Source organism: Gracilinanus agilis, chromosome 1 (assembly GCF_016433145.1).
Source record: "Gracilinanus agilis isolate LMUSP501 chromosome 1, AgileGrace, whole genome shotgun sequence".
In the NCBI taxonomy this organism is placed as follows: domain Eukaryota; kingdom Metazoa; phylum Chordata; class Mammalia; order Didelphimorphia; family Didelphidae; genus Gracilinanus; species Gracilinanus agilis.
This window is the reverse complement of record NC_058130.1, coordinates 538,856,759-538,877,368: the sequence shown is the minus strand read 5'-3', so window position 1 is coordinate 538,877,368 and position 20,610 is coordinate 538,856,759. Positions and strand designations below refer to the sequence as shown.

At 38.9% G+C, this 20,610-nt stretch overlaps 1 protein-coding gene across 1 annotated transcript in view; it reads right to left on the bottom strand.

Annotated features, from left to right (window-relative positions):
- Positions 1 to 3,688: 3,688 nt before the first annotated feature.
- The window catches only part of ZNF521 (zinc finger protein 521), a 199,126-nt gene continuing 182,204 nt past the window's right edge, over positions 3,689 to 20,610 (bottom strand). The window contains exon 5 of the mRNA XM_044682955.1: positions 3,689 to 3,883. Within this exon, the coding sequence (XP_044538890.1) occupies positions 3,689 to 3,883 (195 nt within the window). The remainder of the gene's footprint in view (positions 3,884 to 20,610) is intronic.

Sequence of the window (20,610 nt, the reverse complement as noted above, 5' to 3'; positions counted from 1 at the left end):
CACTTCCCAGCTGTGTGACCCTGAGCAAGTCACTTGACCCCCATTGCCCACCCTTACCACTCTTCCACCAAGGAGCCAATACACAGAAGTTAAGGGTTTTAAAAAAATACTGACTGCTTATGCAATTTGAGTGAATGAAAAGGAAGAGTACTTAGCCTCTTTTTTGCAACTGAGAGGTACTCTGTGTCCTGACTTGTATAGTTTTTTGTTTGTTTGTTTGTTTTTTTAACCCTTACCTTCCATCTTAGAATAAATATGGTGTATTGGCTCCAAGGCAGAAGAATGGTAATGGTTAGGCAATGAGGGTTAAGTGACTTGCCCAGGATCACCCAGCTAGGAAGTGGCTGGGGTCATATTTGAACCCAGGACCTCCTACCTCCAAGCTCTCAATCTACTGAGTCTCCCAGCTACCCTGACTTATGTAGTTCTTAAGAAGAGCCACATCAGGGGCAGCTAGGTGGCTCAGTAGATTGAGAACCAGGCCTAGAGATGGAGATGGGGAGTCCTGGGGAGTCTCAGACTCTTTCTGGAGATGGGGGCCAGGGTTGGGAAATCAAGGAGAACCCTGGAATGCTGAATTAGAATAGATAAATTCAGAACAAAAGAATCTAGCTTGTGACACTTTTTGTGCTATGGGAGCATGTCATTTTGGGCCATATACATATAATTGTTGGGCCAAGAACTGGAAAGGATCATTTAATACAACAGTCACATTTTTCAGATGAGGAAATGTGGGCCTAGAGAGTGGCCCAAGATCACATAGGTAGCGACTGATCCAGAACTGAAACCAGGTTCTACAATTTCAAATGCAGTTCTCTTTCCATGATTCTACACTGCCTCCTAGATGCCCAAACATGCCCTTCAATGGTATTTCAAAGAGAATATGTCCAACGCTGAAAGCATTTGTCTTTCTTTTCTCTTCAGATATTCTTTCTAAATCTACTTCCCATCTTGACTTTCCTGCTTCTGTAAGTGACATCACTGACCAAGTAATCCATGCTGAAAATTCTGATGTTCCTATTTCATTTTTCTCCCTCCCTCCAAGAAATATCTTGGAGCCTGGTTCAGTCTCTCACTCACACTCACCACTATTTTAATTATCTTATCATCAGTCTTATTGCTCCTACCCTTCCTTCCTTCCATTTTATGCTTTAGATCACCACAAGATTCCTTATGCATGGCTCCCCACTGCCTACCAGATAAAGTTAAAATTTCTTGACCTTACCTATATTCAAGATTCTACACTATTTGGCATCACCCTTCCTTTCTTTAGATAATTCTCATCCCTATGCAATATGGTGGAAGTAAACCGGACTCCTCACACCTTTGTTTCCTATACAATATTCTTCTTCTCTGAGCCTTTATTTACACCTGTGCCCAAATGTGCTCCTTTTTCTCCTCATTTCTACTTGCCGCAATCACTGTCATCCTTTAAGGGTCATCTCAAATGTCATCTTCTCCATAAAGCCTCCCTAATCCTTTTCCCATTGAAATCTTTCTCCATCAGACATCAAACAGGTGATACTACTTGAGGCCTGGAGTCTGTATAATTTTGAATTGAAGTTATTTGTTGCTATATCCCAAACTAGACTCTAAGCTGCCTGAGGGCAGAGCTCATGATTTATTAAATCTATTTATCCCCTATAGCAGCTAGAATGATATTTCACATAGAACAGTTATTTAAGAAATATTTGCTAAAAATGAACTATTTATTCTACTCAATATGAATAAACAAACAAACAAACAAATTAAAAAAACCAAAGGTACCCAAGGGCTATTTAATTCTTGAATACTTAATCATTATCCCTTTAAAACCAATTAATTCTTGAGAACTCATGCTTGTGAAACCACCATATTGTGAAACCTTTTTAAAAAATTTGGGCAGATTCTGAACAATTGGGCTATATCTCAGTATACAAAAGGCATACTTTTCGTGATGTTTTCTTTTTCTAGTAGACAATAAGCTACTTGATGGCAGAAAATATTCTGTCATTGTATTAGTATCTAGCACAGTCCCTGGAACACACTAGGCACTAAATAATTTTCTGTTAGTAGGAATGAAACGGAAATGAATCCATCAACGAGGAAAGTCTGGCAAAATGGAAAGAAGACTGGATATGGAATGAAGGGAGACTTGGCTTCAAATCTCAGTCCTATCCCTTATGAATATGTGGTCAAGCCACTTTCTTGCCTCAGTTGGAATAGAATGGCCTAAGATCCATTTTAATTCTAAATTTATGATCCTGTGTTCCCACAGAGGGATTTTAATAATAAGAAAAAAATATTTAAACTCAGAAAATCAGTGTGAAAGAACTGGGACTTCATAGTTGGAGTACTAAGATATTTTGGAAGAAATCTTGTCTTTCTCTATAGTGAAAGGGACAGAATTTAGATCAGTTCTGCATTCAGAGTGAAAAGGAATACCTCTTAATGTGGAGCCTTTTGAGTGTTACAATGTTCTTATGACTATAAAGGATACTTCAAATTCAGTAGTACACTAGGGTTTAAAAAGAAAATAGCAGGCATTCTTTTCCAGATTTTTAAAATATGCAATTATCTCTCAGGATTGTAAATCTAGGGCTAAAAGATACCACAGTGGTCCTATTATCCAGTTCCATAATTTACAGATAAGGGAACCAAGGTCCAGGAAAGCTAAGTACTTTGTTCAAGATCACCCAGAAAGTAAGCATCAAAGGTGGGGTTGGATCCTAGGACTTTTGACTTCAGTCAGTGTCCTTCCCTTTGGACCACAAATGTTTTTAAACCATAAAAGGTGAATTACTTATGTTGTGTGAAAAGAGATAATGCTGTCTTAGATCAAAAGGTCATAGGGTTTTGAGGCAGAAGTGAATTTAGAGATTATATAAGTCTAACTAATTTTACAGATGAAGAAAGTGAGGCTCGGTGATAGGGAAGTCACTAGCCCAAGATCACATACAGTAGCGGAGTTGGAATTCGAATTAATGTTGGAATTAATGGCAAAAAAGTAGTACATTACTGGTTTATACTATGATATGGAGTGATAGGCAAAAATTTAAAAAAACACACACTCTAGGGCTTAGATTTCCAATCTTACTCTAGTAATAGCCATCTACTTTAGAATGTTAATCACATATAATTACTCTAACCAGGAGTCAGAGTTTTCCTAGTAACCTAGAGATAGGCCAGCCTGTTAATGAGAGCCTGTGAGCTGTGAATATGAATGATACTATGTGAGAGAACCACCTTCTCCATAAATAATTCAAGCTTTCATAAACAACTCAAACATAAGCACTCCTTAACATGAGAAAGTTGGCACCAAAAATAAAACTGATGAATGGCCATCTTGGAAAGGAGGTATGAATAGCCCTCCACTCTGCCCTCACACCTATCCAACAAAGCAAGGAGAAGAAATTTAAATGCTGATTACACAGGCAAATTATTTACTCTTTCTGAGATATCAGGGAGAAGAGAGAGGGGTTAAAAAGTCAGAAGGGAAAAGTTTCTTTAAAATGGGAGTCAAAGTATGACTGGCCCCCATTTTCAATGCCTTGTGGTCTCTAGGCTCAATGCTATGACCCATGGAGAAGTGACCAACCAATGATAGTGGTGATGGATTAGGAGGTTGTGAATCTATGATTGAATCTTGGCTCTGCTACTTATTAACTTTGTGACCTCCAGCAAGTCACTCAACTCTCTAGACTTCAATTTACATACCTCTAGCATGAGGAAGTTGGACTGGATGACTTCTGATGTCCTTTCTAGTAATATATCTAAGTCCTATGGGAATTTTTGAGTTTTGAAAGTCATCTTTATATGATATGGAAGACGAAAATAAGGTCGGCATTAGCTTCCAACTCGAAATCACAAAAATAGATGATTCCAAAGAAATGGATGACAAAGACTAAAAAAAAAAAAAGGAAATAAGTAAAGCTGGCAAGATGGGGGTGGGAGTGGGACAAAAGAAGGGAGAAGAAAGAAGAAAAAACTTGGGTTGCACTTGCCCTAACTACTATATCACACTATCACAAGTCAGCCATACTAAAGGCATAAATGTTTAGTAGAGCAAGTAAAGTAACACTGGACAGGCCATCAATGAGCAGCCTTCTCAGTGTAGTGGTTTTCAGCTCTTCAGGTCTTAAGGAAACCACCACATTGGTTGCTACAGAACAAAGCAGTGGGTAATCTCACCAATTTTACACAGCAATTCACAGTCCCCAAAGTACTTTAATGCAATGACAGGTTATGAGAGAGAGAGAGAGAGAAGAAAAAAAAGTCTGTTCCAATGAAGGAAAGAGTGTTTTACATAATCGAGAAGTACATCAGTGCAACATCGACAAAGAGGGGGTTAGGAAAGAAAAGGAAGTAGGAAGAGAACTTCTGTAATCCCACAGAGAGCCATATTCAATGCTGCAAAAAGCCATCCACTGGAGACCCCATGTCTAAGTAACTGAAAATTGCAAACCATTAATCCCAGTTATGAACAGTTGTTTTTCAGGGGGAGGGTGGGAGTGCTAAAAAAAAAAAATCAAACCCACAACACACCTTTAAAAGAAGATCCATTTAAAGATTATGCTTTAATGGCAGAAAGTTTCAAAAACACTTTCTCCTATAAAGGTGCTAACACCCCATTTGAAAGAATCTTTCTTTATTATTTTTGCTGTAAGTGTGAAGTTCAGCTCAAAAAATCTACAGACAGCTGAGGAGCACAAACCATTCTTTGTATCACTGTATTTCTTTTTAAACATGAGATCCAGTTGTTTTTTTAATGAGGCTCAAATTTCTCTTTCATACTTGGCACTACAACAGATGACTAATTCAGACTTTTTCTTTCTGAGATCTGCCCACATGTAATAGTGAAATTGTTTATTTCTACTTAAAATGCAAAGCAGAATGCGCACACATATGTTTGCATGCCTTTTTGAAATAGGAACAAAGTAGTCCATCTTTTTACTGTAAATATCTGCCCTGGTGATTCCATTTTCATACAACCTATACATGGAATTTACTCCAACATGTCCTACTATTTTAAGCTTAGGATCTCCCAAACACACGCAGCTTCACATGGGCACAAAAGTCTGGGGAATACAACTTCCAAGTGCTGACAGGCTTGGTTAGACTCCCATCTCTAACATCATGCTCTAAGATTGCCCCCTCTTATAAGGCTCCTCATGAGAGACAGTGTCTTGTCTAGATCTTGGACTTCACTGTTGACCACCACAAAATGGAAGGAAAATTAATAGAACAGTATCTTGATATTTCATCACCTGCATAAGACGTACCCAAGGCGAACAATTTCCAAAATCAGTAGAAAGAAAGAGGCCTTATTTGGGGCAAGAACCTTGAAACCCAGGACAGGCAACACAAAACTCCTTTATATTATCTCTGTAACTTTTGGTATGAAAATAACACAAGTACTTGAGATAATTACTGAGAAGTAACGTGGTTTAATCGATAGAAAGCTGGCCTCAGTGTCAGGAAGACCTAGATTAAAGTCCCGACTTGGATATATATTGGTTGTGTCACTCTGGATAAGTTACATAACTTTTCAGCATCCCACCAAGCCTAAAAATTTCAGAGTAGGTGCCTATACATATCAATAGATATGTTTTCATCAGCCAGAATTCCCTATGTTGGTTAAATCATACACCCGTCCCCCCACACCCCATGGCAAAAAAGCCCAACACATACACATGCCCAAAACATTAATTCAGTTTCATAGGATGGAAAATTAGTTACTAGAGTGGCTTCTAGCTACTGAAGAAGTTCACACATTTTCACTCTCTAAATTTTGGTACCCTAGAGCAAGGCTCTTGCCATTCTATCTTAGTTATGGTTTAGATAATAGTAAGCACATTAATATTATATTCATTATATTAATATTTTAAAAAGTAGCCTTTGAAGGTTAAGTTCTAAAAAGGCTTTTTGGTTAAGAGATGGTGGTAGGTAAGGGATGGGGCGTGACCTATGAGCTTCTGTCTTAGACAAAAAAAAAAAAAAAACCAACACAACAAACAAAAACCTGATACCTTTTTAAAGCAAAGCAAAAACAACCAGTATGATTTGAAAAGACAGACAAAAAGAGAGAGAGAGAAGAAAGAAAAAAGAAAAAAGAGAGAGAAGAAAGAAAGAAAGAAAGGAAGGAAGGAAGAAAGAAAGAAGGAAGGAAGGAAAGAATGAAAGAAAAAAGAAAGAAAAAGGATGAAAGAAAGGAAGGAAGGAAAAGAAAGAAAGAGAAAGAAAAGGAAAGAGAAAGAAAGAATGAATGAATGAAAGGAAGGAAGAAAGAAAGGAAGGAAGAAATAAATAAAAGGAGGAAGGGAGGAAAGGAAGAAAGAAAGAAAAGAAGAAAGAAAGAAGGAAAAGAAAGAAAGAAAGAGAAAGAAAGAAAAAATGAGTGAAACAACTCCAGATAAGCTACCCACTAATTCACTATCCCATTAGTGCCCCCCACCGCCCCATTCAAGGTGCAGTCGCATTCATTTCAAAAGAGATGTTCCTAAACCAGATGAACTAGAAGGCAATTGTATCTCTGAAACAATGCAATGAGGGAACAAATAAAGAAATATCAAGATTAAATGTGGATGCTCCTTTCAACAGATGGTGACAGCACCCCGGCAGCATGTTATTTTTTCTGGAGTTGAACAGTACAAACATCAGTAATCAATCATCACTGATTAACTCATTATGTTACACTCTATATTATCATTTGTGTAGGATCTGTAAACATTATGGATAATCTTTATGCTTTTATTTTTCTAAAAGCACATTACAGTGCACACACAATCGCAGGCTGTAAAATAGGATTCTACATTACCATCAACCTTTAAGCGCCACTGCTTTTTTTTTTTTTTTTAAACAAAAGCAATTGGTTTCCAACAGGCTGGATAATAAGTCTTTTGACCTGCATTCTTCTTTGACCCATTAAGGTCACCCCTGTGCTCGGGCATATAGCTGACTTAGGAAATGCCTGCAAGTCCTGCATTTCATCTCCTGCCCACTCAAAATAAAGCTTTCTTTAAATGTGTCTGTACGGGTCCCGGAAGGCCAGGGAGGCATCCCTGTAGTGGGCAATGGAGGGACAGAAGCTTCTGCCTTTATTAATGAATGCAGACCATTATGAGTCTGGCTGGCTCCTGCACTGTTCCCAGAAGCATATACTGTACGTGACTTAAAATGCTAGAATATTGACACAAAGCGAGCTGGGCACCCCTAAGGAAAATTACTCCTTGGATATAATGTAGGCTCGTAACAGCTATTAGAGTACAAAATAAAACCCTCCGGGATCAAACTGACATATACCGCATTCTACCTAGTCCTCAAACATTAGAAGAATTTCTTTGTGAAGGCATTCTCAAGGACAGCATTAAACTGACTTTTGTAGCAATCTGCAACAGCTTTTTTGGCTTACAGCTTTTAGTACTAAATCTCTGGTTTGAATCAATATAAGTACTATATCTTCTGCATTAATCAATACATTTGGTTCAATACATGTTCTATTAAATTATACTTTCTAATCAAGATTTTCTATATCTCCACCCCCTATCCCTTTTATTCCAAACTTCTTTCCTAGCATAATAGTTTTCTAACTGTCTGCAGCTAATGGTGACAAGACACAAGGTTTTTACTGAGTTGGGGAAGAAATTGTCATGAAATCAAGTGTAGCCTTTTAAAACTTTAATAAGGTTGTTGGGATTTCAGTGAAATCATTTATTGGTTTTCAAAGCCCACACAATCTCAAAACTACTTACCACTTTGGGTTAGTTAAAGGTGAATTGTTCCAGGCTCTGGCACTGCCATTTAGGGATGTTGTGAAAATAATATTCAGTGGAATTGAAAAAAACCAATCTACAAATGCTTGTGCAATGGTTGGGCACCATGTGCATACTCTTTATCCTATAATTTTTAGAAACTATGGTATTAGTAGTTCGAGGCTAAAGAAACTTGGGAAAGCTCACTTTGTTGTATAGATGCACTGAGAGCTCCCTGCTCACGCATTCACTCAATGGTGATGCCACATTGTATTAGAAACTTAGATATGTATTCATATGAGATACATAGACTTGCTATCAGTGAAGAGAGAAGAGACAAATATGACATGGTAATCCTCTGCGCTCTCTGAATATCAAAAACACATGGGCCAGGATGATTTCTGAGAGGCAGGGAAGTTGCCTAGAAACTTCCATTTAGCAGAGATTTAGCAGGAAGAGGTTCTATTCTTCTGTTTTGACATTGCAGTGACATTTTAGAAACTCATCTTGCCATTGAGTTCTTTTGCCACTATCTTTAATGCCAAAAAATATTGCATTTATGATCATGTTTGCACTGACAGAATTCCCTTTTTATTTTTTATGTGGTAATGTCATTACCATGAATTTAGGGGAGACACTGATACGTTTTCTTTTGACACTTAACAGTTCACATGGGCTTGAGCTGACGTCTCAAAATACTCGCTGGATGACACACATTCAAGTGAAGAGTGAAAAGGCATTATCAGGAAAAAATTATCAAAAAATAGGAGAAATTAAGAACCCAAAAAGACTATTAGGTTATCCAGTTTTCTTCTTGCTAGTGCAGAATTGTTCCTTGAAGTCTATTCTCCTGCTTAAGTCTTAAATGACTGGCAGCAGACCTTCCGTCATCTCCCTTGAGAAACTATTCTACATTCTAATAAGTCTCGCTGGAAAAAAAAAAAATCTCTTCCCTTAACATCCACCTTAAATTACCTGGATGACAGGGCTAGAAAAGATAGACCTATTGGGTCATCTGGGGTGGGTCTATGCCAAGTAAAATCATATATGCAAAGTTTCTGTTCAGAGGAACTGGTCCTATTTCAGAATCCAAACAAAGGGAGCCTGTGCCTTCCATGATGTGGATACCCTGAATAACTGAAAATCTGGGTCCAAAGTAAGGTCCAACTAAGCCACCTTTCAATTTTGTCCCCTCTACAAATGCTGTAGAAAATGGTGTCACTCCTTTTCCAAGTTCTAGATGTGATTTTTTGGGTGGGTTTTATAGTAGGGTGCAGAAACAATGCCATCAAAGTCAAACTGTGATTTCTTAGGCATAGATGCCTCCCAGAGAGGAGACCTCCCGTACCAACATGAAAGCATACCTGCACACAGACCTCTAGTCTTAGAGATGCTGAGAACATTGAGAAGTTAAGGAGCTTGCCTTGAGTTACACGACTGCTATGTATCTGAGTTGAGACGAACCCCAGTTTTCCTGACTATAAGATTGACTCTATTTACTGTTATGCTACCACAAATGATTAATAAGAACAAAATAACCAAGTTCAGAGATCAGATGGGTTCTACATGTATTGGACTGGAGAGGGCCTGAGAGGAATTGAGATAAGGGGGTTACTGGTGCTGAAAACCCACTTCTAGGCAAAGAGATGCTAGGTTTTGGATTTGGGACATTTGATCTATTATGTGATGGTTATAAAACCAAATTAAACTGAAATGGGAAGGGGAAATGAGCATAATGATTATGGTTTGTGGTGAAAAAATTGTTCTGACATTCATGGCCCTCCATTGTTTGGCCCCATTTTAATCCTTGTTTTTTTCACTCCTTTCCTTTTTTACTTTTATGGCCCCCACAGACCAATCAAAGCAGTTCTATTCACTCATCCTCATATACACTCTATGGTTTGCAAGCTCCATGCTTCTGCCTGGAATGCTTTTCTTTTTCCCTTCTCACCAGTCTGATTCCTGTCCTTCAAGACACAGGTTAGCTTCCACTTCTTGCATGATGCAGTCTTTTAGTCTACCCTCTCAGAAGTGCTTACTCACTTCCCTGAACTAGCATAACACTCTGTACCCCCTCACTGTACTTCAATTCTCCCCTTGGCAACAGCAGCCCTTTCAAATGGATCTCTTCTGTGCTACCAGAATGGAAGCCTTGGGACTGCAGGTTCTGTGCCTTTTTCAACTTTTCAGTTTCCTCCACAGTTTCTGTAGTTCTCTGGACAGAGTAGGTGCTAAATAAATGCTGCATGGATTACTAAATAGTTGCTATCAATTTAGTCCCCAAAGGTAGGAGCACCACATAACTAAAACCAAGAGTGGTTGGTGAGACACATCAGAGTGTGATTTACACATTACATGCTATTTCAAAGTCTATCATTTATTGGGGTTGCTTTTTGGTGGGGAGTGGATAATGGGGTGTGAGTATTCATGGCCCTGGGGACTACTGAAAAAAAACCTTTTGGATAGAGTTTTGGGGGACTACAGTACAAGGGGAATTATTTTGTTCACCTGTAAAATTTGTTTAATACTCTGAAAATTTTTATATTAGTGACAACTTTTTAATAAGTCATATTTGATATCTTAAAAGTAGAACTTATGAATGTGGAAATACACACATAGATAAAACTCCAAAGAGACCTCTGAGGTTATAGAGTCAAACTCTATCAATTTGCCGATAAGTAAAATGAGCCCCAGGAGGGTGGTGTTGCCCAAGATCACACAGGTAGAAGTGGCAGAATCAGGATTCAAACCTAGGTCCTTGATTCCAAAATCCAACACTCTTTTTACTGAGCTGCTATTACCTTAAAATTTTGGTGGAAAATACCACATATTAAACTCTGGAAACAGGTTTAAATTAGGGACATAAACATGTATTTTGTGGTAGGTGGGTAGCACAGTGAATTGAGTACTAGACTTAGAATAAAAACATACAGAGTTCAAATCCTGCCTCAGACATTTGGCAGATGTATGAACCTAGAAAAGTAATTAAATCTTTGTGTCTCAATTTCTTCAAAAGATCCTTTCTAGTTCTAATACTATTACTATGGAATACAACAAAAAAATTCTCTATTCCATCTGGGGAATGCTCACAAACTTATTCCTAAAGTAATAACTTCTATAGTCATAGAATCCCTCTGGAGCTAGGAAAAACCTTTGGCATCATTTAGTTCAATCTTTTTATTTCATAGGTATGAAAACTGAGGTCTAGAAGTGGACGGTTACTCACCCAGAGTTAGACAGCTAGGTAGTAACAAATCCTGGACTAAAATTCAGATCTATGGCCTCTTGAGTTAGTGTCCTTTCCCTTATATCAGAGCAACTGTGGAAAATCTTCCATGGTTGTCAGTGCAGTGATGAAAAGCAACAGAATCTGATGGGCTTTACTGGCTCATGTATTATGCAAATGAATCTTCAGAAGCCTTCACAATAACTAATTATTTCATTAATGCTACATTCAAGTTCATAGAGTACTTCCTTGTATTTTGACAATATCTATATGGTGCTAAGAAAGCAAAGAAATCTACAAAATGACCAGATATTAGCAAAGAGCTGTTGTGGATAGAAGGAAGGCCTTATAAACATGGTGATATTTTCACTTTTTTTATAACATAAAGTGAAGGCAGTAGTAAAAGTTCAGGCACTAGTTATCCCATCTCTGTATGAGAAGTATTTTGCATACTATCTTAGTCCTTAAGTGTGCTATTTACAGATCTGTAACTAGGGCAAGGCAATCAGGCCTTTGCTCCTGGGTGCTGGATTTAGAGGACACTGAGAGCACTTGGCAGTTCTTCAGAAGCAAAGAAACAAGAGCTTTGAACCTAATTAGCAAGAATAATTAGGTAAGTTAGGAAGCAACCAGGTGTCAGGTTGGGGTGAGCTCCTACACTCACTTTTTGCTTCCGTTCTTTTTACTCCTTCCACCAATAGCAGTAACATTTCTTGCTCCAGGAATATTTTATAGTACTTGTCCTGGTTACAAGATTCCTAGCAATGGCTCTGGCCATTTGCAACAGAATATAGCATATATTGGCATCCATCAAACTGGGCTAAAAATAATATTCTAAGTAGGAAAAAAAAAGACTATCCATTGCCAATTGGAAACCCATTCAAAGAGCAAAAGTTTTATGGGGGCATTTTTGTTTGTTTTAAGGAAAGCACTAAACGGAATCATCGTACCTCTGCAGGTGTCTCTTTTCACTGACCAGCCAACAAAATCCCAAAACTAAACTGACTGAAGGGGCATGAGGGAAAGTAGGAGCTGGATTCCAAACCATCCTCATAGAGGAGTAATACAGGCGACTGGAAGGCTTTCATAGGAAATGCTATCTAATAAGATATTCAGGGATTAAGTCAGCATTTTACACACAAATGTGTTCATGTGCCAGTTGTTGCTATGCTTTAATTTTTCCCCCTGTAATGTTTAATTTATCACACTGGTGCTTTCTAAACTAGAACATCTGTAAACAAGGTTAAGAATGACCTCCTTACAATTTTACATCCATGAGTAGTGCCCCCTTCTTCGTGCTCTAATTTTAGATACCTTAAAGATAAATAAAACTGTGCAAGGAACAGAATAAAAAATCTTGTCTGACACAGCAATGTGTTCATCTTTTGCGAATACAAATTTCCTCTCTGTCAAGCTCTGAGTACACAGAACTGACTGACTCCTGGTGCTCCAGCCATGTTCAGCCAGTCTCCTCTATCGTCAAACCCAATTAAACAAACTCCTGCTAAATATTTAACAGTCTCGTGTAGTAATTAGTGACAAATAGTGGAAGCTTAAATTGATAATTGGTTAGGAATGTCCTGGTGAAAATGCTCCATATTTTCTGTTCTTTCCAGTTCTCCTAGACGGTGAATTCCCGTTACTCTCTAGTAGTGGGTCTAGCTATTGAGATGAGCCAAAGTCCCACTACTAGGTCCATGTTCTTGAGGCAGGTGGTTGTTTGTGTGCCTGTCACTAATACACATCCTCTGAGCTCCAATGTTTAAGCCACAGCTCTTGTGCCCCTTGAATATGAAGTCAGAGAGCTGAACTTCTGGAGCATGGAAGGCATTGATTTAAAAACTGACTGGTGGGCTTAGGATTTAGACTTGTCCAGTGGATCCAAAAGGTCATCCCATTAGAATGGGGGAGGCACAAAGAGCTGTAATTTATATGCAAAGGGCAACCTTTAAGGGAAGAAAAAAAAAGGCTCTTTTCAGGTTTTCATAGTCCCTTGGATGAGGATTCCTCTAAGCAAAATTACTGGTGGTAGTCATGAAAATTGGCTCCTTGAGAGTGTATTAAGAAGTGTGCCATACTGACATTTTTCTATTAGAAGCATTGCCCCACACTAGGAGGAAAATTCACATTAGAAATTAGTTGAACAAGTTATAAATCATCAATATAGCACCTGTCCAATAGTTCATTGACTTTAGGGAAGGTAAACAAAGAGGAATCCTTAGATTCAACATCTCCTTCTGAGATGTGTGCAATTGGAGGAGTATATAGCTCAATTTGTGTATGAGCTCATGGACATGTCACAGGAAAATGTATATTCTCAAGAAAGAGAAATACAGTCACCTATACGCCTAGGTTCTATAGGTAAAAAACCTCTGTTAGGAACTTTGTTTGGAGGATAACTTCAATGCCACTCTGATCCGTCTGTCCTTCCAGAGATATATTACTCCAAAGAGTAGTCTTTATCCCGACACAGTGCAACCTTCCCGACAGTTCCTATTTTAAACCCAAAGAAACTCCCTCTGACAAATTGTAAATAACCCACACTTTGGCTCTTTTTTGGCCACTCCCTTTTAAATCACAAGTGCTGATTTTGGAGATGTGGTAAAAGAATGTTCTTTTCAAGCCTGCTTTTCCCCCTGAATAAAGGGGTTTCTCTTTCTTTTCCTGGATAAGCCTTCATTTTTCACCTTGACCTTGCCCGTTCATTATCAAGCTCCCACATGCACAGAAGAAACGGAAAGAGAAGGCAAAGTTCCTTGAGCTAGTCCTTGTTTATCTATCTTTTTTTTCTTATCCTTTATTGAACCTCTTCGGGTCACAAAATGTGGTAATATATTCTCTATTCTGTTCCTTTTCTCTACTTCCACAACTTTCCTCTAGTCTCATTTTTTATTTCTACAGAGGTCATAAAGAGGTATTCCTCTTCCGTTTCTTCCTCCTCTCTTTACTGACCTGAATTCAACCTTATTTGGCTAGCTGTTTGACCTGTATCTTTGGTGACTTTCCTTTCTTGTCTTTGTGGGAGGTTCATTTCATTGGGTAAGTTATGGTATGAAAAATCTCACTGTCACTGAGATAGAGAGAATGGCCCAGTGATCTACTTCTCCCCTCCACAGAGACCCGTTCCCCTTATCTATCCCATTGCCATCCCAAGCGGCTCAGAGGCATCTGAAAGATAGCACTTTCATTCCCCAAACAAAGATGTGCTGTCGCTATGGTGAGACTAATCTATAACCCTCACATTCTTATATAATTTGCTACTCCAAGTTCATTTTAATTCATTACAATAAAGCAACATAATTAAAAAAACTCTTTAAAGTGAAGTATTTAACTTGATCCTGGAAGAAAGGCAGAGTCTTGACTAACAGAGGGCAATGCAGCCTGCCGTGGTGCATACTCATGCACATTCAAAGGCAAGCTGTAAACAAGTACACACAGCAATGTTGCCACGTATAAAGGGGCAGGCAACAGGAGGCCTGATTCTAATCAGTCCTCAAAGGAACCTGCCATACAGAAGTGGCACTTATTCTAATTTAAAGCCCTCACGCTTGTTTCAGTGTTGCAAAATTTATAAAAGAATAACTTCATTAAACCCGCCTGGCACTCCAAACACAAATGCAAACCAGCCACAACACAGGAGCTGGACAAGAGAGAGAGAGAGATGGAGGAATATTCCCAGAGAGTTGCTAACTCAGATATTAAGATAAAACATGCATTTCAGGAGTTCTCATACTGATGTCTTGATTGGTAGTTCTCCCTTCTTCAACTAGGACCCGCGCCATGCTGCTTTTCTCTGTCTTAAGCCTTGTTCTCTTTATCATTTAAAAAACATTTAAAGTGATTCTGTGAACCATGCCACTTGCAGCAATTTTATAGAGGGGAGGAAAGGGGCAGAGAAATGAGAAACAAGAAATCAGACAAATTAGAGGCGGCATCAAACACAGAGCCAGAGAGAAACACAGACAGTAAGAGTGACAGACACAGAAAATCACAGAGAGAACTAAAGAGGGAGAAGGAGAAGGAAGGGATGATAAAGAGAGAAAAAGAGTAAGGGAGAGAGAAAGAGAGAAGAAAGAAAGGATAGAGAGAGAAAGAGAGAGAGAGAGAGAGAGAGAGAGAGAGTGAGAGAGAGAGAGAGAGAGAGAGAGAGAGAGAGAGACAGAGTGAGAGAGACAGAGAGAGAGAGAGACAGAGAGAGAGAACCAGTGTGTCATAATGGATATCTGATCTAGACTTGGAGTTGAGGAAGACTAAGACTTGGTCTCAAGTCCTATCTCTAATACTTATTTTCCTTTAAAAACCAAACCATATCAAACTCTTGCCTTCTACTTAAGAATCAATACTATGTATTGGTTCCGAGGCAGAACAACAGTAAGGGCTAGAAAATGGAGGTTAAGTGCCTTGCACAAGGTCACACAGCTAGGAAGTGCCTGAGGCCAGATTTGAACCCAGGACCTCCTGTCTCTAGGCCTGACTCTCAGTCCACTGAGTGGCCTAGCTGCCCCCTCTAATATTTATTTTCTATGAGACCTTGGGCAAGTCACAACATTTCTGTGCTTCGGGAAACTCCCTGGGACCTACCTATTAAGTTATCAATAGGTTGTCATTTGTACTGGTGGAGAAAGTTTCCATACTGGGATTTCCCACGTAGAGAAGATGACAGCTTTCCCTTATAATTATATTTGCAAATACATGGAGGAGTCATGATTTTTTTGCTACTCCCTGGGGATCCTTACATTCTCTCTACCTCAAGGTCATTTCTTCTGAATTATCCAAGATCTATCACTTCACAGTTTTGAGTTACTTAAACCTTATTGACTATGAAGACTAATCTTAACCCACAAATTTACATTTGGGTATAGAGAAGTACTGCTGAAAGACAGGATCATTTACTGTTTGAATTATTCAAGATCAATATGTGGAATTCAAATATAAATGTACATATGCATGTATGCATATATTATATATATACACACATTTTCAGATCATGTATGTATGCATGCATGCATTCAATTCACAAATACATTAGTGCACTTTAATGAAGATTTCCTTATTCCTAGGAAGAGAAGATTAATTCTGAACATATCATTACAATGGTTTTCATTCATTTTGGCTTCCCTTTAAGGCTCACATATGTTGTTAAAAACACAAACATAAAGAAACAAATCACAACCCTGCCCGTGCATATATATGAAAGAAAAAACAAAAAGCCAAGAACAATAATAAGACCTAAGTGGAAACAGTCTACTAAATCCGTGCACAGCACTGAAGAAAAGTTATTGTCAAATCTCAAAACACACTTTTTAAGGAAACTTTTCTTCTACCCCGAATCAAAGCCACACTACAGTAAAATAACTTCGGGCTAAATTCCTAAGTTACAATGCAGTTTGTGTGAGAACACATATCATTTCATGCTGAACTGTCAGCATATTTTTCAAAACCGTTTTTGGAATACAATGAGAAAAAACAATCTTCAAGACTCTAAGAAAACTTCCACTCTTTTTGTTTTTGGTCACAGACTACATAACTAGTACAAATTTCAGGTGATTCCAACAGTAAATGACCTCTTTTCTTCTTACCTTTCAAATGCAAATCTAAGCACTGAGATTTTTTTTTCCTAGCCTATAGAATTGAAGTAACTCAAAATTTCAAAATGGTAGCTTGCAGAAGATGAAGAAAAAAATGACCTGAAGGAGAACAGTTGAGAAGGCAAATATCTCTTAGGCATTCCAAATCTATTTGAAGTTCCAGAAGAAATTGTATTTAGTTGTTTTTCAGAGAATAGGGAGATGTGTAGAACACAAGTCAGCCCAGGGCATTTCCAGTGAGAAAGGAGTATAGAGAACTGGTCCTGTAATACCCTTTATATCCCATTTTGCGTATCAAGCTAGAATAAGTCAAGTTATTTAAAGTTTTTTTTGGGAGGAAGTTAATGTAGCTATAAAAATATAGGGTATTATTAATACCATTATTATTAACTAATATTAGTAATAGTACATTTTATATTAAATTAATTAGAATTAATACATTTTCATATTAAAAGTATATTTATTGATATAAAAAAGCCTTTCATTCTACTTATATAATACAGAATATGTAGATAATTTGGGGGTAAGTTCAAATTTACTATGTTAAATGTCATTTTCTCACTTGCTTATATTGTATTCTCTAGTCATACTTTTGGTACTTGGGTCCTTGGGAAATTCTGAGCTATGATTCCTTAAAGAGTCATTTTTAAAGAAAATAAAATCCCTAGAATCTCTAGATCACTTTATCCTACATTGGTGTATATTTGACAGGTTAGCTTATCCTATTTGAAATACAGTGTTAGCAAATATGAAGCCTTATCTCACATGATTTCCTTTCCTGTACTCTTATCATCCTGCTAAACCAATGGTTCCTTGTTCTCAGATCTCAACCAAACTCTCCCAGGTGCTCCTTGTCTTTGCTCATGATATTTCTAGGTCTGTAATGATTTCTCCAGTCTTGTATATTGAAATCCTACTCATCCTTCAAGGCCCAGTCTACTTCTGTATTCCCATAAATACTTCCTTGATCTCTAGAGAAATCTCTCTCCTGACTCCCAGGACCTCAGTTTCTTCCCCTGTAAAATGGTAGGATTGGATGAGCTGGCTTCTAAGGTCTCTCTAGCTCTAGATTCATAATCCTCTGTATCATTGACATGGTTTCACCCAATACAGAACCATTAGCTTTTCCTTTGGCAAACCAACCATGTGCTGAGAAACCAATAGAATTAGGGTCCACTCAGCAAGCCAAAAAAAAAAAAAAAAGAAAAAAAGTTGAAGTAAGGTATTCAACTTACACACACACTTCCCAGTTTTCTTTTCCCATCTCTGCAGTAAAAAATCTGCCCCAAGGTACTGGGTATGCTGAATACCATTTGTACTTGCTACAAAGTACAGGACAGATGGCTTTCTATATTCCCCTATAACTTCTAAAAAACTCCTCATTACATATTTCACACCCTTTCTCTTTCTACCTGTTTCATCTCCTTGATTCCTTTCTGTTTGCCGCCTTTCTTCATCCATCCCCCACATGATGGTAGAGATGAAAAAATGTGCCTTTTCTCGTCTCTTTTATTTTTTTTTTAAAGCCTTAAAATGGATTCTGTGTTTTGGTAAGCATTCTTCCAAAACGTAGGTAAGTGTCCATGTGCTATGTTTTTGCAAAGGGTTCTAGTGAAAGGAGGGAATGAGAGATGCTAAACAACGCTACACCAAGTTGCAGGCTGTTCGGCTACAGTCCAGAAAATGAATCCAATTTTTCATTCTGTCATTATAAATATTTCAGTGCAAATGGTACTGATTTTCTGCAACTGTGGTTAAGCAAAGGGCCTCTGTGTGAATATTTAAGAAAAAAAAAGGGAAGAGGAAGACAACGAAGAGGGGGGTGGGTGGGATGAAAGGTTAGCAACCAATTAATTTCTTACTTTAAATGTAAAAGATTCTCGGAGAAATTCAACAGTGATGTAGTGTGTGACTCAAAGAAGAAGGAAAAAAAAAAACATTTACTCTGCTCTTCTTCTGACAGTTTCTCATAAAATATCTGCAGTCCATCTATCTTTTAGTACTCCAGGCTCCTCTAGAGAGCAGAAAATGGTAGTTTAAAGCTCACTTCAGTGCCAGTCTGCGGGAGATTGCTTTCCACAGGACCCCTGCTGATGGAGGCCTAGGGGAAGAGGCCCAGGAGTTATTCAATCAGCCCGAGACTCTGGGGCGGCTGGGGGTCCTTTGAGGGCTGATTATAAAGCTGCCCTCCTGTTGCCTGCCTCGGAACAGAACGAAATGAGCAGCCTCTTGCTGAGCAGATTCTGCAAGAAGGAATTTCACCTGTCATGGAGTTTGTCAGAATTTCAGGATTTATCTTGGTGCAAAATTAATAAAATACCAACCAGGATTTCAGCCTGACTACTCAGCTGTGTCATCTCAAAGTGATCTTTCACCTAAGAAAACCTGGACAGTGAGCCGGAGCCCTTCCTGCCCTACTTTCACTTGGAGCTCCAGGGGGGTTGGGAGATGGGGGAGGAGGGGGAGAGTCTATCCCCCAAATATCTGAATTAGATTTCAGAGTGATTGCGTGGAGAGTCGAACGATGGGTGGCTGCCGCTGTCTGAGTGAATGACCTCTCGCCTCTCCTCTGTGGTTCCAAAACCTCTTTGGAATAAGCTTGGGTCTCAAGTATTTAAAACCAAAAAAAAAAAAAAAAAAAAAAAGGCCCTTTCTGCAGTTTATAACAGTGGGTCCCTTATGGCACCACATCTGTTAAATTCATACACTAGTATTTCAGGTCTGGATTTGATTTATCTTTTTAAAAGACGTACAAACAACAGACCACACTAAAATCACATGCTTGGAAAAAACCAAAAATTAATCTTTAGACCAACAGTGAGCTGGGTATAGCTCCATCTTTTGGTCCAGCACATCAGGCCCAGGAGGCTCCTATCCCAACACCCACTCTACGTATCTGGAAGCCCCGCAAGAAATGGGGGTGAAAAAGGGAATCCAAGGAGGGAGGATGGGGCAGGGAGCAAGCTGATAAACCATCTATTTCTGTGATTCCACCGAGGTCTATCTAAACTGCAATGAGTTTGGCTGACTTGGCTGAATTCCCTTCAGACAGCAGCTCACAACACACAAATCACCCCATCTATTTTAAGTGAGGCTCTGTAAAGCCGTGGCCTGGTCATTATGAACTGAGGCTTCAGGTAGCACAGAGGCAATTAACTCTCCTCCTCAGAGCGGGTGGCATCAGACCACAGATGGGGCCATTGTACAGAAAGCAGGATGGTGTTCTTGTTGCTGGCTGGCCTTAACTGACTGACAAGTGGGTAAACATTCTTCAGGACCTGCTTGCTAAGACTCGGGGTTCAGTTCCCAGGAAATCCAAAGAGTAAGCTCCAAGTATGAACAGAGGTAACTCTGCTAAGCTTGCCTACCTGGCTGGCACTGCCTTCCCAGCCCCCAACCATTTCAACACCAGAAGTCACATATTCGTAATTGGTGATTGGCAGCACATTTTCAGCTCTTTCAAGTCAGAGATTGGTGCAAGGCAACTGATGCTTCCCTGTCCATTCTCTAATCAGCATTTTCTAAATGAGACATTAAATGAAACTGCAATGTATTCCTACCAGCTCTTCCCCAGTTAAATGACAATTCAACATTAATATACTTCATAAAGCCACCTTTACCCAGCAGTAGTAGTCTGTAGTGTGACAGCTTTAACATCAAGAAATATTAGAGAGAGAGAGAAAAAGAGAGGGAGAGAGAGAGAGAGGGAGAGAGAGACAGAGACAGAGACAGAGAGAGACAGACAGACAGACAGACAGACAGAGACAGAGACAGAGAGAGACAGAGAGAGACAGACAGCTGGAAAGAGAGACTGACAGAAAGAGAAAATGAGACAGAGGGAAGAAAGGAGTGAGAAAAAGGAGAATGAGATAGATGGAATAAAAGGGAGAGATAGACTAACAGAGAGAAAGATACAATTGAGAAAGAAACTGACAGAGAGGGAGGGAAGGAAGAAAAGAGAGAGACAAACAGCTGGACAGAGACAAATGGAGAGAAAGAGAAAGACAGAGAGGGAGGGGAGAGAGAGAGAGAGAGAGAGAGAGAGAGAGAGAGAGAGAGAGAGAGA